The sequence below is a fragment of the Nycticebus coucang genome, chromosome 1, assembly GCF_027406575.1.
Source record: "Nycticebus coucang isolate mNycCou1 chromosome 1, mNycCou1.pri, whole genome shotgun sequence".
Taxonomy (NCBI): Eukaryota; Metazoa; Chordata; class Mammalia; order Primates; family Lorisidae; genus Nycticebus; species Nycticebus coucang.
The window spans coordinates 37,226,285-37,251,843 of record NC_069780.1 but is presented as its reverse complement, the minus strand read 5'-3'; the positions used below and the strand labels follow the sequence as shown (position 1 = coordinate 37,251,843).

The window sequence follows — 25,559 nt, the reverse complement described above, 5'->3', positions numbered from 1 at the left end:
GACTGAGAAAATTTGGAAGCAATTCTTCCCAACTAATCAAACCACTGCTGTCTCATAATGATGCCAATACCCCTTTCCTACTCCTGAAGAACCTTGTGAATAGTTGAAAAGTAAATTGAGCAAAAGGGTGATTGTACCAGAATATAGAGCATTGGTGTGCTCTCAAGAATCAAAGCAAAAGCTGGCTGTGGTACCTCACACCTGTAATCCTAGCACCCTGGGGGGCGGAGGCAGATAGATTGCCTGAGCTCAGGAGTTCGAGACCAGCCTGAGCAAGAGCGAGACCCCCATCTCTTAAAAAATAGCCAGGCAGGGCGGTACGTGTGGCTCAAAGGAGTAGGGTGCCGGCCCCATATGCCGGAGGTGGCAGGTTCAGGCCCAGTCCCGGCCAAAAACTGCAAAAAAAAAAAAAAGCCAGGCATTGTGGCAGGCCGCTATAGTCCCAGCTACTTGGGAGGCTGAGGCAAGAGGATCACTTAAGCCTAAGAGTTTAAGGTTGCTGTGAGCTGTGATGCCATAGCACTCTACTGAGGGCAAATGAGACTCTGTCTCAAAAAAAAAAAAATAAAAGAATCAAGGCAGGTTGGTGGATTCTGTCACTCAGCCCAAGGCCCTCTAAGAGAAATGGAGCACTGTCAGTTTATAAAGCTAGCTCTCCCCAAAGCCCTGCACGCACACACACATACTCACATGCACCCTACCATTATACCTTACACGGGGGAAAAACAGGTAATTTGACTTAGGTACTATTACCTAAGTTAACTCAGGTACTATTCCATTTAAAGTACAAATTGAGAGTAAGAGATCAAATCAAATAGATTTTAAAAGACTAGACAACTGGCTCGGTGCCCGTAGCTCAGTGAGTAGGGCACCAGAGCTGGCAGGTTCGAGCCTGGCCCGGGCCTGCTAAACAACAATGATGACTGCAACCAAAAAATAGCTGGCTGTTGTGGTGGGCGCCTGTAGTCCCAGCTACTTGGGAGGCTGAGGCAAGAGAATAGCTTAAGCCAAAGAGTTTGAGGTTGCGGTGAGCTGTGACGCCACAGCACTCTACCAAGGGCAACATAGTGAGACTGTCTCAAAAAAAGTAGTAAAAAAATATATAAAAGACTAGACAACTGCCAGGTGCGATGGTTCATGCCTATAATCATGATCATTCTAGGAGGCCAAGGCAGGTGGATTGCCTAAGCTCTTGGGTTCAAGATCAGCCTGAGCAAAAGCAAGACCTGGTCTCTAAAAATAGCCAGGTATGACAGGGGCCTGTAGCCACAGCTACTCAAGAGGCTGAGGCAAGAGGATCGCTTGAGCCCAAAAGTTTGAGGTTGCTGTGAGCTGCAACACCACAGCACTCTACCAGGGGCGACAAAGTGAGACTCTGTCTCAAAAAAAAAAAAAAGAAAGACTAGACAACTAAAGTTATGCATAGCAAATTATCTATACACAAAAAGCTCAAAGGCTTGTGTGCTTACCGAGAATAATTCTTCTTGGCGAGAGGTCCAGGTTTCCAGAAGGAATTGTGACTAAGTGAGACCAGCTCTCCAGAAAATCTGGAGGCAATGTCCTTAGCCTGTTGCTTGATAAATCCAAGTAGGTGAGGTTCTTCACATACCTAACTGCCTCATTTGGCACATTGGTTATTCTGTTATTGCGCAAATCCAGTGTCCTCAGATGGGGCATGTCCAGTAGAGATGGCCAAGGGAAAGCAGCCAGAGAATTCCCATCCAAGCGCAGCTCATGTAGCTGCTTTAGGTTGTAGAAGCCGCTGGGGTCAATGCTGGCCACAGAATTGTAACTCACCCAGAGGTACCGGAGCTCCACCAGATAGTAGAAGGCCTCAGCAGAGATTCTACGGATGACAGTCTTCTCTATGCGAAGCTTCACAGTGTCCACAGGGAAGTTGGTGGGGATCGCATTGATATCCATGTCATTACATAGCACCAACCTAATGTCACAACAAGAGCAATACAAGGAAATCCTCTTTCCAAGACCCATTTGAAAAAGTAATTCTTATTTGAAACATGTATCAATTTTTCAATCCCTACTTATTTTCAAAAAAAAAAAAAATCTGTCCAGCTTGGCTAATCTGTTCATTCATAATGAATCATCATCATTGTCTTCATCATCCTCATCACCATTACAGAAGCTACTATTAAGGAAATGGCCGTTTTTGTAGTTATAAGATGATCAAATATCAGCAATTGCATGTGCTTCAACCTAATATTGAGCTCTGTGTCTGTAAGGCCTGTGCAACAAAGTCAAATCCATTACTGTATTTAGTCATCACAACAACCCACTGAGGCAGACATTGGATAAGAGTTGAAAGCACCAGTGCTCCAGGCAGGGTGATCTTGGTACATATCTGAGCTCTTCCAGCCTCCTGAGTAGCTGGGACTACAGGCGCCTGACCAGTCTCTCAACTTCATTTTTCCATATGCCACTTTTGTGATTATTAATTAAAATGCATGTAAAATTTTACACCTTCCTGGCACATAATAAGCACTCAGTAGGCATTTGCTGCTATTATCAACAAACTCAGTTTGCATCACAAAGAACTGAGGCCTATCAAAATTCAGTCACTTCCCAAGGTCATCCAGCCATGGGTCACATGGCCACAGTGAAAAACCACTTCTGTCCAACTTCACAGTAAATCTCTTTAGGAAAGAGCCCATTTTAAAAGAATCCCCTGTTCAAATCATAAACTGATCCTTTTAAAGAAGATCATTTATTTAGAAAACAAGTGTTCACACTAAATGTTTAAAGGTGAGCTTGGTTTTAATAACGTGACCTGCACATTGCTTTCCACCTGAGAAATAAACCAGATTCTAAAAGTTTATTCCTTTTACCACTCACTGACCGAAGTGACTTTGAGCAAGTTATATTTTGATCTTGTTTGTTGGCACATGTAAAACAAACATAGAAAAACAAGGCTGCCCCATGTGTAGGTTTAAGATATGAGGAATATGAGAATTTAGATTCATTTTAGACCAAAAAAAAGATTGATTTATTATCACTCAGGAAAATTCCAAGGATTTTAGGAGCTCTGTGCCAGAAACAGGAGTAAAAGACCAGGTATATTTCTTTTTATATCACAATACTTATTACCAAAATATTTACAATTTTTTTTTTTTTTAAGAGACACAGGCTCACTTTACTGCCCTCAGTAGAGTGCTATGGCATCACAGCTCACAGCAACCTCCAGCTCCTGAGCTTAGGCGATTCTCTTGCCTCAGCCTCCTGAGTAGCTGGGACTACAGGCACCCACCACAATGCCTGGCTATTTTTTTGTTGCAGTTTGGCCAAGGCTGAGTTCAACCCATCACCCTCAGTATATGGGGCCAGCACCCTATTCACTGAGCCACAGGCGCCACCTACAATTTTATTTTTAATATAGAACAAAGACACCTTGAAATCTCTAGTTGTAAGGGTTGTCATATACTAATACACAAGCTCTGCTCATGGTACTTGACCCTAGCTGCACATTAGTTATGTAAATTAGCATCTGTGGGGAAGGACCCAAGCATAAACATTTTAAAACTCTTTTCAGGGAATCCTATTTTTTAATTTAAACATTTTATTTTTAAATAAAATGCAGCTGGAAAAATACTAGAGAGAGGCCAGAAGCCACTCCATCAGGAGACCAAGGTGGAAAGATTGCTTGAGGCCAGGAGTTTAAGTCCAGCCTGGCCAATATAGCAAGACCCTGTCTCTTAAAAAAAAAACAAACATTAAAAATTAGCCAGATATGATGGTGAGTGCCTGTAGTTCCTGCAACTTGGGAGGCTGAGGCAGGAAGATAGCTTGAGCCCAGGAGTTTGAGCTTGCCATGAGCTATGATTGTGCCACTAAAATCCAGACTCAGAGACAGAGAGAGACCTTGTCTGTGGAAAAAAAAAAAAAAAAAACCAATCTATTTATCTCCTGTAACATACTCATCTGAATTGTTGCATATAAACAGTAAAAAGTTTTGCAAAACATCATCTAAATTACAATACACTATATGTTTAGTAAATAATAACAATAAAACAGTCATTTGGTGGATTTGAAAAGCCAGGCCATTATGTCAATGGAGGTGAGCAGGATAAATCTGCCACACACTGGTAGCATCTGATCTTTCTATGACTTTGGGAGAAGGTCCTGGGGAATCACTGGAATTTTCTAGGGATATCTCCTACTCTTCATCTCTGTTTTGTACTGCAAATTTCAGTGATACTTTTCATCAGAACAGTAGCAGTTTCTACCCATTAAGAAAGCATTCCAGTGTCCTACAATCGGAAAAAGCCTGGACTGGAAGCCAAAAGACCTAGTATCTTTATCAACTCAGTTACTGCATCAACACAACTACGTGACCTAGGATAAGTCATTGAGTCTCTGTACAGTTTAGTTTCTTTGCTTATAAAGTAACAGAGGTTCACCTAGATTATTTCTAGAGTTCTTTCCAGGCATAATATTTCATAATTTTTATAAAATCCATCAATAGTAGGTCCACCACAGAGAAGGAAACATTTTTGAGATATTTTTCTCAAAAACACCCTGGCACAATTATGAACAGCTATATCTCCCCACAGAAGCAGGTCTTTTGTATGTTATGTTCTTTCCATTGTCTTTAGCCACCCAGTGGATATCTCAAAAAGATAACAGGAATTGGTTAACTTCATATAATAACAAGACAAACTACTCACAGATACTTTTGAATTATTATTATTTCTTTGTTTAAAGTTGTAAGGCATGAATTGGGCTATTCTTTTAACAAATTATTTTGTTACAGAATTACTATTTATTTCAAGTCACAAATACCTTGATTTTGTTTTTAAATACCCTCTCCAAAAAAGAAAGAAAAATATATCAAGATCTAAGGCGTTTAGCCAATAGGAGTTCTGTTTTGCTTTTAACTTCTACATAAAAGGACTCATGCACGTGTTAAGCATGTAACTATTCTCACTTCACAGGTAGATGTAAAAGCAAACTAGAGATTAAATAACTTCCGTGAGGTAAACAGATAAGATTTTTCAACTTTCTTTACTTTATGAATTCTGTCAGCTTAAAATGAAAAATTCTAATGATGATAGGTCTAGCACGGTGGCTCACACCTGTAATCCCAGCACTCTGGGAGGCTGAGGCAGGTGGATTGCCTGAGCTCACAGGTTTGAGACCAGACTGAGCAAGAGCAAGAACTTGTCTCTAAAAAAAAATTAGAAAAATAAAAAATAGCTGGAGTTGTGTCACGTGCCTATAGTCCCAGCTACTTGGGAGGCTAAGGCAAGAGAATCAGTTGAGCCCAAGAGTTTGAGGTTGCTGTGAGCTGTGAAGCCACAGCACTCTACCCAGGGTGACAGAGAGAGACACGGTCTCAAAAAAAAAAAAAAACAAAAAATTCTGATGATGAACCTAACTTCACCCTGTGTGCTTCCTTCTTCTATCCAGCTGGCACGAATAATCCTCAACTGAAATGGGGGACCCTAAAAGCTGCCGCTCAGCCCTGCCCTGTCCCACTCCTGTAATCCAGGGCCGAGCTGGCCACACACATTTCAGGTTCGGCCTCTGAACAGGGACATTTTGTGAATATAAGCTCTATGGATAGTTTTATAACACAGAATGTTTCCAAGTCTCAAATAATTTGAGAGGCTTTTACAAGTTAAACTGCTCAAAATAAAAACAATGGAAGAGTAGGCGACCAGTATTAACACAATTAAATTAAAGCTTATAGAAATTATATCTTTCCCCCTCCGATTTCTGACAAACATTTGCTTTCTAAATAAGGCGATCTTGTGGGGGCCCTTTTTGTCAGAATAACTAATACCGTGGGCAGCAAGGAGGGGAGCATACCTGGACCCCAGGCCGTCGTTTCTGCCGTGATAATCGCAGCTGCACCGCGAAGGACACGCACAGCTCCCTCCTCCCACCAAGCTGAGCACGAGGCACAGACACGCAGGGAGATGCATCACTCCTCTCAGAGGTTATCTGAAGCAAAGGCGAAACCTTTGCATTCAGGTCCTAAAAATCCTAAGCATTCAAAAACTGGTGTGCCGGCAATGCAAACAGCCATTTAGCAGCAGCAGATTACCCAGGATTAGCTGAGATCCTTAGTTACTTAACCTTCAAGTGTATCTTGCAGGGGATCAATCGACCCAGCCTTTGCATATGATTTCAGCAGAGCAACGCCTGTTAAGGAAAATGAAAATCAAACACACATCAAGACAATTTTAATAGTTACCCATATCTGGGCTTCAAGGAAATGCCTCTTAAATCCCTTCTGTGGATGTAATTGCCACTACCCCTTAAAAAATACGTAATGTTGAGAACAATTCAGTCCCGGCAGATGCTAGAAAAGTCTGTGGATTATTTGAGTATCCTCACATTACACATTTGTTGCTTTTTAGTAGCACGTACAACATACAGTTTTACAAAATTTAGTTTTGAAAACAGAAGCACATAAAATGGATTTAGAATAGAGTTCTTGATGTTGCCACATATTGGTTATTTCCAGAAGCAAAATAAACCAAGCCCAGTATATAGAATTTGTTTAGGAAAAACACTTCAATCCACACTGATGTGGTAGCACTAAGATTCCACTGAGACTGTGTTCTGAGACTTTTCAGATCATCTTAGTGTGCATTTATGACAGTGTTACAGTATTACGCAGGTACCTCTGCATTAAAAATATCTCAGTTCTAAAATATATTTTATTCTGAATGAGTTTCCCAAATTATGGGCCTCAAAACCACATGTGAAAATCAGCTGTCATTCTTTTAGCAATATTAGGCTGTATCAGAAAATGAAAATTTAATTAAATTAAAACTATCTCCCTCACACCTAAAGTGAATAATTCATGGAAACAATCAGGATTTAAATAACAAACATTGGTCATGTCATCTTTTTATTGGGTGGTTCTAGCTGTCATCTATAAAACAAAAACTTTTTAAAAATTCTATCAAAATAAGATTACGGGAAATATCGTTCAAAACTAATAGAATTTATATCAACAATAGGTTCTGAAAAACTTGCTCAGTTAAAACAAAACATTTCAGCTTTTCAGGTTCTGCATAATTTATTTGTTCACCAAACACTGACTGAGTTCTTACACGGTTCCAAGCACTGAAAGGCACAATCACCACACATCAGGAGCTCACATGATAAAGGGAGGGGCAAAGCACTGAAGCAGCAGGCTAGAAGAACATCGGACCCAGCCTGTGTCAGTGCACAAGACTTCCTACACGGGTGGTGCCTGAGCTGCCTCTGACAGGATGCAAGTTAATGTATTATGGGAAAATCAGGAAAAGGGCATCACAAGCCGAGCAAATAGCAGGAACCAAGGAAGGGAAGCAAGAAACAGTTTGTTATCCTCAGAGAAAAACAAGCACTTCTTGTTGCTCAGGCAGAAGATTTTGACATAAGAAGTTACAGAGAAGACCGGCTGCAGTGGCTCATGCCTGTAATCCCAGCATTCTGGGAGGCCCAGGCGAATGGATCGCCTGAACTCAGGTGTTTGAGATCAGTCTGAGCAAGAGCAAGACCCATGTCTCTATTAAAAGACAAACAAACAAATAAACAAAAATAAAGAAAAGAAAAGAAAATCTAGCCAGACATTGTGGTGGGAGCCCGAGGCCAGAGGAGCCCAAGAGTTTGAGGTTACTGTGAGCGATGATGATGCCATGGCACTCTACCCCAGGTGACCGAGCAAGAGTTTGTCTCAAAAAAAAAAAAAAAAAAAAGTTAAAGATGAGAAAAGACAAAGCTGGAGAGGTAAGTGAGGCTGAAGTTACAAAAGAGGGGCCTTAGATTCCCTGTGCCCGTAGGGAACAAGAGGGGCCTTAGATTACCCTCAGCCCGTAGAGAACAAGAGCAGTAGAGGTTAGACCTGGCAATGGCATCTCAGATTATCATATTAGGCAGGATTCTCCAGCAGCTGGAGGAAAGTTTGAGGTAGAACAAGCAAGAAGGGAGGGAGAGGCAGCTATGATTCCAGTTCAGGTGAGCAGCCGTTAGGCTGCAGCCTTGAACACTGAGCTGTAATGCTTAGCATAATGCAGCTTCAGAAAACTTCTAGGAGGGAGAAACGCTTGAATTAGAGCAGGGAAGGAGAAGAAAAGATGAGGAAGAGGATGAGAGATTTAAGAACAACTCTATGGTTTCCTAAGAGGTGGTGGAGGTGGCCATAAATGAGTTTTAAGCGCAGGAGGAAGAAGAAATGGGGGGATGGGGATAAGTAGAGCTTTGATCACCACATGACCAAAATGGTTTTTGAATGATTAACACTCATAACATCCATAACATCCATGGATGTTATGACCTACGTAAGAAACAAGACATGCCAAATTGAGTACAGAAAAGCTGTTTGAAGATAAAACACCTGAAATTAGTAAAGTAAGAAGAGGTTAGAGCAAACCATATAACTGAAGCTAAGTCTTCCTAGTCTTATCTCATAAGCAAATGGACAAATGTAGTATTAAAATATGAGTACCATACACTGTTAAAGTCCTTCACGCTTCAGGCAAAGTTGCCCCTGGATTACTGCTGGAAACGAGTTAAGACTTTGCAAATTAAGACTCTGAATCAATTCTCCAGACGGTACTACGTGTATGGTCTTGGCCTTTTAATGGCTCTGTGACTTTGGGCACAGACCTTCATTGTGCCCTCTCTATAAAGGCTCAGCTACAGAGGACAGCAAGAGCAAAGAGTAGAGGCACAAGCATTCACAGTTGTCTGGCAACACTAAACATTTTAATTTTAGCCATAAATAAAGACAAAAATTTGAAAAATCCCTTTGGGGCCATATTGAAGAGGATCTTGAAAATTCAGCTGAGGACTTCATACTGATTTGGCGGGTGATCGAAGATTTGGGAGATTGGAATTTTGTTTTTTAAAGGTTAGCTGTATAGTAGATGCACTGATTGCAAAGGAAAAGCAGACAGTGAGGAGAGATTATTATAGCGGCTTATCATTCCACGTACATAGAGAATTTTACATATAAAACTAATACTTGTATTTTACTAAATATGCAGCCAAAGAGGGAAGAAAATACAACATGCAAATGATACATACCCTCACTAACAGTTAAAGAAATGTGGAATAAAATTAAGTTACAGGATATAACTCATAGTTTAAATGTGTAATCATTCACCAGTATTAGCAGTGTTTAGACACTGCCAGCATCAGGGTAAATTCAGTGTTTCCAGAGAGCAAGCTAGCAAGAATAATAATGTTTTTATATTTGTATCCAATAATTTTATACTATTTTATAAATTTTATTCTATTTGAGTGAAAAAATCACTCCCAAATAAATTTGTATTAAAATGTTCCCAGCGGTGCATCTATGAAACTAAAACTTAGAAGCAATTTAAATGTCTACTATCTGGGTGGTGCCTGTGGTTCAAAGGAGTAGGGCACTGGCTCCATATGCCAGAGGTGGTGGGTTCAAACCCAGCCCTGGCAAAAAACTGCAAAATAAATAAATAAATAAATGTCTATTATCTAACAACAGTATGTATTGCTACACTTAATGGTTATTTAAAATAACAAATATGTGAGTCTATAAATTCATTCAGCTTTCAGAAAATATTTATTGAGTGCTTTCTACCTGCCAGACTACCTGCTAAGGATACATCAGGGAATGAATATACAAAAATGCCCACTGTTGGGGAACTTAATTCTAGGAGCAAATACATAGAAATACATATGTGGAAAAACGGTAATTAAACTTGCAGAGTACATAACAACATGCATAGAGCTATGTGAAATACCAACATGGCCCAGGAGTGGTGGCTCATGACTGTAATCCTACCACTTTGGGAGGTAGGTGGATTGCTTGAGCTCAAGACTTCAAGACCAGCCTAAGCAAGAGTGAGACTCTGCCTATGTTAAAAATAGAAAAATTAGCCAGGTGTTTTGGTGGGCACATATAGTCCCAGCTACTCAGAAGGCTAAGGCAAGAGGATTACTTAAGCCCAAGAGTTTGAGGTTGCTGTGAGCTGTGATGCCATGGCACTCTACCTAGGGCAAAAGAGTGATATTCTATCTTAAAAAAAAACAAACAAAAAATACAAAAGAACAATGTGCATCGACTAACATGTAATTTAGAAGCAAAAACATTTAATGTTCATTTGATTATTTTTGTTAAATAATTTAAGTTCATAATTAATTTAAAATTTAAAAATTCTGAGGCTCAATGCCTGTAGCACAGTGGTTATGGAGCCAGCCACATACATCAAGGATGGCGGGTTCCAACCACGCCTGGGCTGGAAAAAAAACAATGACAACTGCAACTAAAAATAGCTGGACATTGTGGTGGGCGCCTGTAGTCCCAGCTACTTGGGAGGCTGAGGCAAGAGAATCGCTTGAGCCCAAGAGTTGGAGGTTGCTGTGAGCTGTGATGCCAGAGCACTCTACCCAGGGCGACATAGTGAGATTTTGTTTCAAAGAAAAAAAAAACCTTTGAAATGCTAAAAATGTTTTCTATTCTAACTGGGAAATGCAATAACTCATTCCAGTGATTATTTATTGAGGATTTTTAATTATCATTATTATTAATTTATTCTAACAAAATAGTGGCAGCTTCTAGTCTAATGAAAGACCCGGGCAAGTTACAGGCCATTGATACAGTGTAATGCGTTCCATGGTAAGGAGAAAGGAGAGAGACTTTCTCCTCCTGTGCCTAGATTCATCAGAGGAGATGACAGTAGGTTTACAAAGAAAGAAATAGAGAAACACTCACTACAGCAACCAGCACACACGAAGAACCACAAACTGCACTGGAGAAACTTACAGCCCAATAGGACAACAATCTACGTCTGCATTTGATCTAAATGGGCTCATATGTAAAATAAAATTAAAACACTGCAAAAGCAAAGCAAATAAAATGTTTCGATTGGATGTGCTTTTCTCTCATTTCAGATTCTTCCAGAAGCCAGTGGGTTTTGAGATACATCCATTGGTAAAATACTTGTCACAGACATTGCTTGGTGAGTCTGACATTTGAACATGGCAAACATTGCCCTCCGAAATCTACAATAAAAAAGAGAAAATTCGGCATTATACTATGATAACCAGAAAGTGAAGACATTTTCAACAACGCCAATTGACATCTCTGCCTCCTACTTTAACATTCCTGTTGATAATCTTTATAAATGTAAAGAACATATAGTACTGTTAAAGGCCAGTTTTGCAACATTGATTATAAACATTGAAGACATTTAATAAAAGTCAATAATTATGTGTGTATACAAGAGAAAAACTCTATTCAGTTTTGGGGGTGGGGAAGAGGGGGAAAAGGGAGAGGGCTTGAGCACAAGTAAGAATATACGGTACAACTCCTGGGAGTGGGACACAGCTACGACAGGGACCTTATCTAACTAGCGCAAACCTTGTAACATAATTGTTTGCACCTTCATATTAATCTGAAATGCAAAAAAACATGTAAAGCAGAAAATAATAATAATTGTTATACGCACTTAAAATGACACTTCTACTGTTAAATAATGACTTATTTTTTGAACTAACAATGGGTGTTTCATGCATCTGTTCTTCCAAGCAAAGGCCAGTTGAAATTAAGGGAGCTTGAGAGTGACTGATCTTTCCAAAAGAGCTACCAGCAAACTCTGGTTCTTTCTACTTCTTATTGGGTCATTTGGTCTTAAAAGGTTGATGCTCCTTCACATACCTGTAGCTAAAGCTACTCCCCCAAATGTGTGCATAAATATACAGATTTAATAGAAGCAACATTGTCATCCCATGATCAAATTATTTGACCTCTACTGAGAATTTCTGGCCAAATACTTAAGCATAGTACATTGCTTCATCCCAATTTTCCAGCAGTAATGAGAAATGAAATAACAGAAGTTTCACTGAGGAGACAGCAAAGGGACTCTTTGCTGAAGGTCTCATAATAGGGAAGAGGGGGGAATTCTCTAATATCCCGAATGACAACCCACTCCTGAAGGCTTTTAGGTTAGCACTAGATTCTTCTCTTGCATTTGAATATGTCTTCTTTTTGGTCAATACACAACTATGCTCCCAATTAAGGGAGTCCAATATTGCCCTGTCCATTTTCTAGTAATAGAATTACTCTTTTCTTCTTTTTCTTTTTTGGAAGCCTCTATTCCATGTTTTTGGGGTGGGGTACCCATACCAATGACCCCCCCAAGGGTCTTTTCCAGCAGAAAACATCTGAGATGAAGCTGGCACTTGGGGAAGCTTAGCTGACAGCATATAGGTCTTGGGCTGCCCATGATCATCTCTGCTACCACGTGGGAAGGGTGTGTCACAAATCTCAAGCTCCACACATTTAAGGGCCTAGATTCTGCTCCAGCTACAGCAGTCCAGACTGAAGTGAGTTTTTGTCACTTACTTCCTGAAAACTCTTAGAACATTATCCATGCCCCGTAAGCATTTTTGTATCCTTTTTTTAAATTCAAAAGCATTTTAGGCATCACGTACTTTTTATTAGCAACCACATAAATACAGGGATTGTAGAATGTAGAAGATTTTGCAAACAGTGGAGCAATGATGGCCATTGAGGGAGGAATCTTCTTTGGGTCACCAAAAGAAGCCCATAAGCATACGATGGAGTAAGGGGACCACGCCACCAGAAACATGCATATCATTATCACAGACATCTGTAAAAGAAATAATATTTGCCAAGCCCAGTATCTATAAGATTTAAGTAGCTAATATACCTAAAATACCATGAAAATCTGTCTGTTGGAATTTGTGTAAGTTTATGTTGTTGATCACATCAAGAAAATAACTGAGTTTTTGCTTTCAGTGTTCTTTGTTTAGGCGCCTGGAGTCATCTCTACTACCATGAGCTTGTGGACTAGAAATGTCGATTATGTGACGTTGCTTTTAAGGGTGCAACACACATGTAAAGAATGGTCTTTTTCATTTGGTACGCTAAGGGAGAGTACTAAAGCTGGTTTTGATGAAAGACATAGAAAACTCCACCCACCCCACTTCTAGTCATTGTACTATGAACTGCTGGCATTGCTTTCATTATTATTATTAGTAGTAGTAGTATTTTGCTTTCACTGTGATCATTTGCTAATCTAAAAAATAACTTTTTAACTTTCTAAACTCAATCAAAAAACAAAATCCTATTTTGAGCTGTCAGTTAATTTTGCAGATAATTTTGTAAAGGAGTTTCCTCGCATCTTGTTTTTTTTAATTTTTTTATTTTATTATTATTTTTTTACACATCAAGGCCCCACCTTGCATCTTGTTTAAATGAAAAACTATAATTTTTACATTGCTCCCCTGTGACTGCCCACTAAAATAATGGAAAAGATATTTTTTTAAAAAAGACATAAACCTATAATAACAAAGAATTGAGGTTATACTATATATATATATATATATATTTTTTTTTTTTTTTTTTTTTTTGAGACAGAGTCTCACTTTGTCGCCCTTGGTAGAGTGCCTGGAGTCACAGCTCACAGAAACCTCCAGCTCTTGGGCTTAAGCGATTCTCTTGCCTCAGCCTCCTAAGTAGCTGGGACTACAGGAACCCACCATGACACCTGGCCATTTTTTGATGCAGTTGTCATTGTTTAGCTGGCCTGGGCCGTGTTCGAACCTGCCACGCTCAGTGTATGTGGCTGGCTCCATAAGCACTGTGCTATGGATGCCAAGCCAACAATATATTTTTTTAATGGGACTAAATAAACATTGGACAAATGGCAGATTACTTAACCAGACATGAGTAGACCATTTGATCCTGCAATTCCTCTACTAGGTATATACCCAGATGAATAAATATCATTTTAGAACAAAGACATGTGCAACAGAATGCAGCCAAATTCATACTTGCCAAGACACGGAAACAGCTCAAGTGTCTAACTACCCATGAATGGATTAACAAATTGTGGCATATATACAGCATGGAATACCATTCAGCCATAAAAAAGATGGAAACCTTACATCTTTTATGTTTATCTGAAAGGAACTGGAACATATTCTTCTTAGTAAAGTACTCAAGAATGGAAAAAAATTATCCAATGTATTCAATACTACTATGAAATCAATATATAATCATCTACACATTCATACAAATGTCAAAACATAACTATAGTCCAGAAAGTAGAAGGGAAGAGGAGAGAGAGAGGAGGGAAGGGGGGAGGCAGGAAGAGGGAAGGTATTTGGGGGACCTCACCTAATGCGCATAATGCAATGGTACATTTCAAAACTATTAAGAAAAGAGTATAATGGGGCAGCGCCTGGGGCTCAATGAGTAGGGTGCCATCGCCATATACTGAGGTGGTGGGTTCGAACCCAGCCCTGGCCAAACTGCAACAGGCAGAGAAAAAACAGTGCCGGAACTCAGGAGAAACAAAAAACATGTCGCAAACAGAAGGACAATGTAAATATACATAATATCATCACTAAAATAAGATACATATCCATAAAACAAGAAGAAAAGGCTAGAAGAACAGGAAGATAAAGCATAAAAAAACTTCTTTCTCACTAAAAAATGATTTTTATCCTATCTATAAAAATGAGAGAAGAGAAATGTTCAAAATGTAATAAAAAGGTTTAATGATATTGTCAGGCCGGATTAAAGGGAAGGGGGTCAGGTGAATTATGTAAGTACAGGGCCAGATCCTGACTTTATTTAAAATTTTATATTTTGTTCAACATTAGATTATTTTACATTCCTTTTGATTTTTAAAGTACTATGTTAAGCTACTAATTTTTTTGGTGGGGGGGATTAATTACTGAATTTTTTTGGTGCTTACTTTAATTTTGTGCCCAAGGCATGGCCTTCATTATCCTCACTCTAGTACCAGACCTGAATATGGCTAAGGAAACCTCCCAGAAACTAGAAACAAAAAGAAAAAAACAACTACCACAAACAAAAAGAGAGAGTAGAGTAAATGCAGTAGAGTAAATGTACAAAAATTAGAAAATCAGGGTGGCATCCGTAGCTTAGTAAGTAGGGCGCCGGCCCCATATAATGAGGGTGGCGGGTTCAAACCCAGCCCCAGCCAAACTGCAACAAAAAAATAGCCGGGTGTTGTGGTGGATGCCTGTAGTCCCAGCTACTTGGGAGGCTGAGGCAAGAGAATTGCCTAAGCCCAAGAGCTGGAGGTTGCTGTGAGCTGTGACATCACAGCATTCTACCAAGGGCGACAAAGTAAGACTCAGTCTCTAAAAAAAAAAAGAAAATCTATTCAGAAGATTAAATATTCAAAATAAATGAATTCCAAGGTAAGAGAACCTAGAAAACAGAGCAGCGGGAGTTACCAGAGAATTAATGTAAGAAATCTCCCTGACGGGGAACCTCTGAGTCGCTACACTGAGGGTACTCACCAAGTGCTCACCAAATACCCACCACGGAATGAATAAAGCCATAGCAAGGCACATCAGTATAAAATTTCAGAAAACTGTAGACCTAGAGAAGATAGTATGAGCTTCCAGAGAGAACACACAGATCTCCACAAAGCATCAGTCGCTGGAATGCCTTTGCCAAAGCAGGGCTAGAAGCTAGGACTGCGGAGCAATGCCTCCAAAAGTCTTTGAATATTATTTTTGTAGTTAGAATTCTAGACCAGGCAAAAATCAGTCAAATATGATAGTGGAATTAAGACATTTTCAGTCATACAAAATCTTAAAAAATTTGCCTCTCCTGTAACTTCAGGAATGTGCTAGAGAATGTGCTCCACCAAATCAGAGGGAATAAACTGCGAAAGAAAATGAAGATGAGCAATCTAGAAAACAGGGATCTGAGTCAGAAGAGGCAAAAGGCATTCCCAGCTAATGGTGAAGGGTGATGGGGATGAAGGCTCTCGGAGCTGCAGGCTTAGACAGCAACCATCCACAGCAGAGCAAGAGGCTCCAGGGGTACCAGGAGGACGGCTCCCAGAAAAGGATGAAATGCATCTTGTCTGCGACGTGTGTAAACTTACAGCGAGAGGAGAGGAGTCTGCCTCTTCATCTACTCAAATACTGTGAACATTATCCCGGTAGGTGAGGAAAGAGAAACATACAAGGGAGGAATGCAGCCGGTTAGTGGCATACAAGAAATGAATCCTCATCGTCCACAAAAGGACTCAAGAGATGACGGCAAACAAAAACATCCAAAGAGCAGATAAGCACAGCATTCAGGAAAAAGGAGGCAAACACAGAAGATCCCCCCGAGAAGTGAAAAATGGGGTCAAATTGATGGGTCAAGGGATGCTTTCACAAAAGCTTGATTACAGATCATTTCTCCAGGATTTTGACTTCTTACCTTTGTTACATCTACCTGATCTGACCAGTCTCTGTTGAGGGACTCAGTGCAGTTGGTGGCAGTGTGACGCTTAATGGCTTGAGTGACATGGTAATAGCAGTAAAACATCACCATCAAGGGCACAACGAAATTTACTGCAATAACTGTCATCGTGTAAGACACAAAAGACCTGAAAATAAGAACAGGAAGACAAGACTACTCATTCTCTACTAAATGAGAAGAGAACGAGGATAAAATTATTAGAAATAATACTGGCAGTCATGATATTGTTAAATTAGGAAGTATATTCAATCTTTAGTTCATTTAGACAAGGGGTTGGCAAACTGTGGCCTGTAGGCCAATTCCAGCCTTCCAAACATCTCTGCACATGGAGTTTATTGGAACACAGCCACACACCCTCACTGACATACCAGCCAAGCTGCCACAGTACAGTGGCAGAATTGAACAGCCGTGACAGAGACCATCTGGCCTATAGAGCCTGAATAATTTATTTTTTGACTCTTTACAGAAAAAGTTTACATTTAGATTTAGTTTGAGATTTAGAATTATTCTGTTTGCTTTCTGAGTCATCTCTTGTTTCCTTTAATGAACTAAATAGCCCTTTTTTCTCTGGAATATATAGAGCACCACAAACTAGCAGGTGAATCATGGCAGTGACTGTACTTTTTGCTACGTAATTCTCAGAATATGCTTCAACTCCAAATCATCTTGAAAAGATAGGAGGGAAGCAGTCTGGGCTTTCACCAGAGCTGTGTGCTGTCTAGCTTCCTTAACCCTTTTCCTAGTCATGAGCCTACCCCTGAGGTGTGCAAGTATCAAGAAGGTGATTGGGATCTCCCACTGCTGCCTTAGGAGAGGGAAGGAGGGACAGAGTAAGCAGACAAGGGGAGCTGGATGACTTTTACTTGCAAACAAACATAATTCACTTTTCTCAGTTTCAACTCTTGTTTGAATCACATTATCGCTAGCAAGGAAGCTCTTTGCTCTATTGGAAGGATGAGAAAACGTCTATATTAGAAGCATTTGATGATGAAGTGTAAACTTGTCTCTTACGCATCATTTTTCCGCCAGTTTATGGTACAGGTAGCCCCAGTAGGATCTGAGGCATAACTAGCCCACCCTATGATAGGCATCAAAGCCCAAAACAGGCCATTGACCCAGGCCCCCAGAATCATGCCGATGTAAGTGTTGGTGGTCATTCTTCTCCCTGTGATCAAGCATATGAAATATTAACATCATTTGCCAATGATGGGACTCATTTTATCTTAATTGATGATTCAAAATTCTTATCCAGTAGATTTTTTTTCAAGTAGATTCTTTACAGAGCACTTTAGTTCACTAAAAGCCTATTTATATAAATTTACATTCTGAAAAAAAATGACATTAAAGCAGAAACCTAAATGATAAAAAAGATCGGTCAGAGAATAAGCAGGGAAAAAGTTTTCCAGGCTTAGGAAAATATCATAAACAATGGCTCAAAAGGGGGAAAAAGGGTGGCCAGTACCCCAAAGTATGAGTGACCCTACTAGCCAAACCTGGAAAGGTGGCCAGGAGCCAGGTCATTCTTGCTTTATGAAATTTAGATTTTATTCTAAGCACAATAATAGGAAGCCATTGAAACCTTTGAACAATGTTTGCCAGAGAAATAAAACTGACCCTGATTACAAACCATTATGTTTATATTTAAAAGTTAATGTATGTTGAGGAGATGTTAGTCAAGAAATGGATTCATTAAGAAAGCTGAGAAAGTGTTGTACCTATGTCAGGGCGGCAGATGGTCAGATACCGATCCACAGCCACCACCATGAGCAATCCAATGCTTGCCATTCCAAAAAAGATATTCAATCCAGCATAAATCTGAAAAGCAAAATTAGACTCCACCATTCTAAACATCCTCCAAAAAAATTCACATTTTTGTCTTATTGCTAGAGTACAGGTATTTCTAAGGTACATGCTTTTTTTATTTTACTAATTTAAAATACAAGTTCCATTGTCAAATTGTAACTGGCTTAATAAAGGAATTTAAGAGTTCAAAAGTTCATCAATTAAAAGTAAGTTTTTAAAAATATTTTAGGATGATGAAACTTCTATACAACTGTACAAAGAGTGCCGAACAAGTCGTAAATTAGGGCACAGGGCATACAACCAACAAAAGATTAGTATTCAGAAGACACACAATTCAACAGGAGAAAAAGATAAACTCAGTAGAAAAATAGCAAATGATGAGTAGGCTATTCACACAAGCCCAGGACATTTGAACATTTATGAGATAGAAAAGCTATACAACCATAGTAAGTAGTCTACGAAATAAAAATTTTAAGATGGCATTTCACATCACAAAAATGAAAATTTAAAAGTCTGACAATTCCAAGTGTTGAGGGAGAATGTGGAGTAATAGAAATTCTTGTAATACAATTTAGTCACATCTGAGAAATTGAAGATGAACATTCTCTATGACCCAGCCATTCTTCTCCTAAGCGATGTGTCTAAAGAAACTCACATTCTCTTAGGAGACATGTATAAGAACATTCAGTGGAGAATGTGTGGTCTTCCGATTTCAAAACTGTTCTTTTTTAAGCACCAAAGGAAAATTTCATCATTCTCTACTGCACCCCCTTTAATAAAAGGATTTATTCTGTAAAATTTGGATTCAGTCAAAAGACTGCATCTAAAGACCTAGAAGGCCACGAGTTCCTCATCCCACATATAAACATGTAGTAAGATAGAAAGATATTCATGGGAGGGAAGAAAATAAGATTGGAAATTGTGTGCAGTGGTATCAGCAATATCTGTAAAATTTTATAACTTTAAAAAGAAAAACAATCTGAAGTATAGATTGCAAAAACACTAAGATTGGACATAATTGGTTGGTACACACATGGGTATCCAATATTCTCTCCTACTCTTATTTTATTCTCTATAATTTAATGGCTTATAGAAGCAAACAATAAAAAAATTAAGCCAAATGTCACATTTGCCTACTATCCTAATGCAAATAAATATTAATTCATTTCCTTTTTAGTAAAAATAAGAGTAAATATATTTAATGTACTTAATAATCTCATGAAAGTCTTTCTACAGAGAAAAAAAGTCAATATCATAGCTTGACTACAGTCCTCAGATATTATAATTAAGCCAGTGAAGATTTTATTATTTTAAACAAAAGCAGGGTATTGCTTTTTGAATTTGCAATATACAAATTTTTATTTAAATATGCAAGTTATAAGTCATCTCTAGTTGAATGCTAGTTGTTGTAGTAGTTTGTTTTTTCCTTTAAGTTGGGGGAATTTTGAAAATCTAACAGTGGTTAGTGAATTTTATTTCTCATATTAAAGAATATAGTCCTAGTCACTTCTCTTTTACATAACAGTTGCTTTATGTTAAAACACAGTTACCTATTATCTTGTAATGCCCTACTTGATTTAAACCCTTGGGATTTTTTTTAGACATTTAAATTTACATTTGATTGACTTTATTTTTCTTTCATTCCAAAGATCTCCAATACCTGGCAGCCTGCATATCCAAATTTCCAGCTTCCATATAGATCTGAGGCAGCAGACATGGGATAGCCAATGCTACTGACCCCTATATCAGTAACAGCCAGGTTAATAATAATTGCATTTGTGGGTGTGCGAAGTTCCTTGTACTTAATGAAGATGCCCAGAACTATTATGTTGCTGAGAATACTTATCATACCTGAGAACACACACAAAAAAATCATGCATTTTGTTTAATTTGACTATTTAAAATCAAAATTAAATATTCAAACTCTTTTGATAAACGTAGCAAATCGATTTTAGTTCATTTATTTGAAGAGCTCCTGCTATTCTCACAACTGTTTCTAACATCTTCAAGGTCAGTCTCTTCTGAGAAATAGAAATAAAATTAAAACAACAACAATCTGCCAATTGTATAGCCAGCAAGCCAGCTGGCTACACAAGCCAGCACTGAAAGTTGGTTTTAAAGTCATTAATACTGACCGTTCTGTCCTTGAAAAGTCATTCCCTGGTTTTCATCATGCCACCCCTGCTGGTTTGCAGGACACACGTATGGCTGGTCTTACCTTCTCTTGTGGCAGATTAACTTCCTCCTCCCGCTTGCTGAGGCCTGAGGCTCGTTTGTCAGTAGTTTCCTTCCTCCAACCATCATTCAACCCTAGCAGCACTTTTGTCACTATTCCTAGCTTGACACCTGTTCCAGTTCCACACCTTCTCTTTTCATACAGCTCGTTGCCATTAAACATTTCTTACGCATTAACAGTTGTGTACTTTTGCCATGTGTAAGATCGGAAGACTGCTCCACTATTTCTTGAAACTCAACAAATCCAAACCTGAATCTCTCTTGCTCTCTCTCTGTCACACACACACCTATAAAAGAATAGGTACTGCAAGATTTGACTATCAGGAGAGGAAGTCGAGCCAGCTTTCTGGCCCACTGAGAAGCCTCACAGGGGATACCAACCTAATCAAGGATCCACAATTTGCAATCTTTCTGCTTGTAGGCCCAGAAATAGCATTGTCAGTGCCCCAGAGTTGACTGTACTCAAATGACTAGACTTAATAATCAGAAGGCCACTATTATTTAGTTGAGAAATATCACTGAGTGGACTGGACGTGCATGGTAGCCTGATCAGCCCCACTCCATGCTGCAAAACCAGATGTGAGCTGTACTTAACAGTCTTAACAGTCCAGGAGTAGTATGAATAGGTTTCAGCCGAGAAGCTAGAACCATTGCTGGATTCCTAGGGACTAAAGGAAGGTTATACAATAAGCAATAGAGTTGTGTTCCCCATCATGAAGATTACTTGGTGAGCAATCCTTAGCTATTATTGAAGAGAAAGGAAGGTTTCCAAACACCAGTACCCAAAGGTGTCGACTAAGTAAGAACTTCTATTATTACCTGGGTACTTCAGTCAAAACTTGGGTCTTAGCATCCTGCTACACTAACCTTCTAGATTCCTGTTCTTTTCCTCTCCATACTTCTGTCAGGATAAGCTTCCTTCTTCTTCTCCTAAGAACTTTCCCCAGTGCCTAAGGGATAAAAATCCAAATGTCCCAACCTGATCATTTCCTGGGTCTTTGCCTCAAATCTGTTGTCACCCTCTCTAGGCACAGTTGCATACTTGTCAAGCAAACCTCCATTCTACTTATTTATCAAATACACCATTCTTGTTGTAAGTCTTGACTTGCATTTCTCCCACTTAGAGCACACTTCTCCTTTTCTCTACCTATCCAAGTGCTATCCACTCTTCAAAGTTCAGTTCGTGCCTAATTCTGCCCCAAAGTGACTCCACATGCACTTAATCTTTTCTGATGCTTTATTATTTAACTGTTACATATTCCTAGCCTTTCCCTGTAGATACTATGTTCCTCATGATCTTGTTTTTGAGTGCGTGACACACATTAGATTTATTTAATAAATGGGCCACAACACATTGCTTAGTTTCTATTATTCCTTCAAGATAATTAACTCACAATGATAGCAAATTTGATGGCGTTTTGGCTTTATTTTTACCATCTAATATTGTAGCACATGTAAAAGAAATACTCTAAAAAATTAATTTAATGAAGAACCTTTCTGGGCTAGCCACTAATTTGATGATTAATTTTTTTAATTAGATAAAAAAGCACTAAATTGTTGCCTACTAAATATGCAACCAGAATAAAGTAACTATACCTTTCGGGGTATGAGGTAAATGATTTAGCCCTTTTTTCTCTCTGAAGCTGCCTACATACTCAGTCTTATTCCCATAGCTGTAGGTGTTTTAGTGGGATCACTAGAAAAGATCCCTTTTTAAAAATTGCCAAGTAATACGAGGGTACATACACTAAGTCCACATTACTTGCTTAGCAGTCAAGTTTTAGTTAAGTGGCATCTCTTGGTCTAAATCTAAACAGCACTTGGTGTTGACCTCTCCTCTCCTCTTCAGTAGCCACCAAAAAGAAAACAAGGCATGCTCTCCGACGGTCCCTCTCCCTCTCCCTCAATCCCCACATCCAATCATGAGTTCTGCCTTCTAGCTCTTGAGCCATGTCTCTTCTTTCTGTCCCTACTGCCATCACTCCCTCCACAGGATCACCTCAGTGGCCTCCTTGGTGGTCTTTTAGCTGCCATGTTAGCACATTTCTAAAATGCAAATTAGATCAGTCCTTCCTGTTATAACCCTTCAGCAACTGCCTGTCACCTTCAGGCTTAAATGGTTCTTCACTGCCCGCTGTTCAGCCTTTTCATCTTCTTCCGCCTGTCTCTCACCCTGCATTCTCTAGTCCATCCCTAATGGATTCTTTCAGACCCTTACATTCACCTTCCAGCATCAGTTGGAGAAAGGGAGAAGAGTGCTCAAGTATTCTAAATTAACAAAATGTCTGTTGCATTCAAAGTTGACAAAAGTTTATAGGAGCTAAAATCTAAATGAAAGATTAAATTTAAAGTTAAATTGAAAATGAAAAATCTGAATAGGTCTTGGTAAAAGTAACGACAAATGAAATCAATGTTTCCACTGCACCCTTTTCCTCATAGTTTTGGTTTTGATTTGGGAGTTTAAGTGAATTTTGTGAAAGGAGGAAAGTGAGAGGATCTGAAGAACAATAGATGTTTGATGCAGGAACAGAACAAAAGCATAGAGTTAGACATGCTTCCTTTGGTTCATCTGCCAAAAACACAAACAGATAACGCCTACTCATGGTGTGTCTTGATAAAACTCTCAAAATGCCTAGGTTCAAATCCTGGTCGGCTGCTTAGCAGATGTGTGTGCTGAGCAAGTTTCATAAACTCTTCATCTGTATAAACAGGGGGAAAAAAACTAAAAATAACTGGCTTGGCACCTGTGGCTCAAGCGCTTAAGGCACCAGCCACATACAGCCCGGGTTTGAATCCAGCCCGGGCCCACCAAACAACGACGGCTGCAACCAAAAAATAGCTGGGCATTGTGGTGGGTGCCTGTAGCTCCAGCTAGTTGGGAAGTGGAGGCAGGACAATCACTTAAGCCCAGGAGTTGGAGGTTGCTGTGAGCTGTAATGCCACAGCACTCTACCCAGGGTGACAGCTTGAGGCTCTGTCTCAAAAAAAAAAAAAAACAACTAAACTAAAAATAACTTACTGAATTAGGAAAAAAGTTTCAGAACAGTTGTTACAGGGATAAGAAATTTCTTAGGAAATTTCTTTTGCATGCTGCTTTTGTAATAAGACCAAAAAAAAAAAAAAAGACTTTTCCTTGGTCATCTAAAAAAATGAACAAAACAAAATGCTTATATACAAAGCGTTTCATGTAATAGTCATGAAATTTTCATTATTTTTTGCAATAAGAAACAATCAAAAGAATAGAACTTGTCCAGTTCATATCCTAGAGGTATTTAAATGATCAAGTTAACACATCACTAAAATTACAAAAATTAACCGAGGAACTCACAATTTCTAGCACAAGAAGTAACACTCTGAATTATGAGCAAAAAACCTAAATAACTGCAACTAAACTGGGTATAAGAGGACTTTTTATACTTTTCACTCTACTTTTGAACGTTTGAAAACTTTTTTATAAAAGTCAAGCCCCAAAATAATGAACCCAATATAACAAAGGAGTAGCTTATTTTACATCACCTTTTTTTGGGGGGGGGGGCAAACAAGCCTTTATCTTCATCCAATATTTGTATCAATGAGTTTAATGTGAGGAGAAAGATTGTCTAACACCTACTTACATGTCATTTAGGTGCATTTAAGAGTCATCTAACAAGAAAATGAAAGAACAAAAATGTGAAGGAATTTGCTCACAGTTGCGAAAATAAAATATGAAATCCAAATATAGCATTCTGGAACAAGCCGAATTTTCAAAACTCTGCCGTCAGCGACAAGACACTCTGCTCTGTCTTTTTAGAATTTTAATTTTCTTTCCAGAACCTTTCAATCTTTAGCTAGATTCCACCACCAAGAATAAAAATATGAAAATTATGTATACGAACAGCAAATGATATAAAAATACATTTCTGGCATGGTGCATACTCTTTCCCAATAAAAACTTAACGTAATAAAAAAAATCTATAGATGATTTTTATAAAAGAACTATTCATACCATAGAAAACTTTTCTCAGCCCTTTAGTGCTCTCATGTTATTTATAAAAATTCAAAATAACCTGGGACCATTACCCACCGTGAACAATGCTTTCATTTATGCTTTCACCTACATTCTCTTATTTGATCTTTTTAGCCCACAAATAGATAATTATCATCCTCATTTACCACATGAGTAAACCAACTAAGGTTAAGTTGGCCCATAATGAGCATGGAACAATAGGTGCCCTTTCTATAGCCTTATACTGCAAGCCTCTGCCTTTAGCTGCCCACTCCAAAGCAAGGTACCTGTTAATGAAATCAACATCCATACCTGCCACGATCAAGTAAGTCGCAACAATAGTGTGTTCAGTCTGTGAAAAGACTGAGCCATCTTCATTTTTAGAGTCTGAATTGTTGCCTAAATTATTCCTTAGCATTTTGGAGGAAGAAATTCAGACAGCCTTCATTATAAGCCTTCAATAATTATGAACTGTTTTATGAGCCACTGAGATTTCTCAGGACCAATCAGTTCCACTGAGAGACCTCAAAGAACGGCCTTTTCATAGAGGCCCTCCCTTAACACACTTAATTGGGCTAAATAGGAAAGGATTTTATTATAATTCCCAGAACAAGGGAAAAGCTTATTAGGAAAACAAAAATACCAAACACTACACATTATACACAATTGGGGCATCAGTCTTATATGTAAGGCGATTATCAGGCACACACATATCCTATTTAAATCAGTAAACACACTCAGAAAACCAGTGAAGGACTGGCCTTAGTTCTCTAAAACTATTCAGATTAAGGTCTTGTTTTCTATTGACCCTTTTGAGCTTTTCTATTTCAGTTCCCTTTGTTTTTTTAACAATTTAAATATTAGAGATGAAGAATGAATCTCCCCCAATACTTCAAAACCTCATTTCTCTAAAGGGTCCAATATTATTTGGTGTATATGCTTTCTCATGCTTTTCTTTGCTTATACAAACATAAGAGTTTGAGGTTTCTCCAGTTTTCTTTTAAACAAATATACATATATAAAAAATACACATATATACACACATACCTTATGCAATTTGTTTTCCCCTGAAGTCATATTATAAATTCCAGGTCAAAAATTTAAGTCTTACTTACTAATAGCTACATACTTCATAGCACAAATACATCATGATCGACTCCATCTACCTCACTTTATCCTACAGTTTGATAGGTAATTAATATTATCTGATGATAGTAATAATAGCATATATCCACAAAATAATCTGAATTCATATTAAGTACAAAGTAATTCTAATTA

General features: G+C 38.7%; 2 protein-coding genes across 2 annotated transcripts in view; both read right to left on the bottom strand.

Moving 5' to 3' along the window:
• LRIT3 (leucine rich repeat, Ig-like and transmembrane domains 3) overlaps positions 1 to 5,945 on the bottom strand; it is a 29,868-nt gene extending 23,923 nt beyond the window's left edge. The window contains exons 1-2 of the mRNA XM_053595068.1: positions 5,824 to 5,945; positions 1,470 to 1,942 (exon numbers count right to left, since the gene is read on the bottom strand). Coding sequence (XP_053451043.1) covers positions 1,470 to 1,942; positions 5,824 to 5,939 — 589 coding nt within the window. The 5' untranslated portion in view covers positions 5,940 to 5,945. The remainder of the gene's footprint in view (positions 1 to 1,469; positions 1,943 to 5,823) is intronic.
• Positions 5,946 to 9,375: 3,430 nt separating this feature from the next.
• Positions 9,376 to 25,071, bottom strand: RRH (retinal pigment epithelium-derived rhodopsin homolog). The gene is made up of 7 exons (XM_053595054.1): positions 24,594 to 25,071; positions 19,722 to 19,912; positions 17,974 to 18,073; positions 17,270 to 17,423; positions 16,217 to 16,385; positions 12,430 to 12,608; positions 9,376 to 10,998 (listed from the first exon to the last, which is right to left on the bottom strand). The coding sequence occupies exons 1-7, from the start codon at positions 24,697 to 24,699 to the stop codon at positions 10,884 to 10,886; spliced, it is 1,014 nt and encodes a 337-aa protein (XP_053451029.1). The 5' UTR covers positions 24,700 to 25,071; the 3' UTR covers positions 9,376 to 10,883.
• Between the last annotated feature and the right edge of the window lie 488 nt (positions 25,072 to 25,559).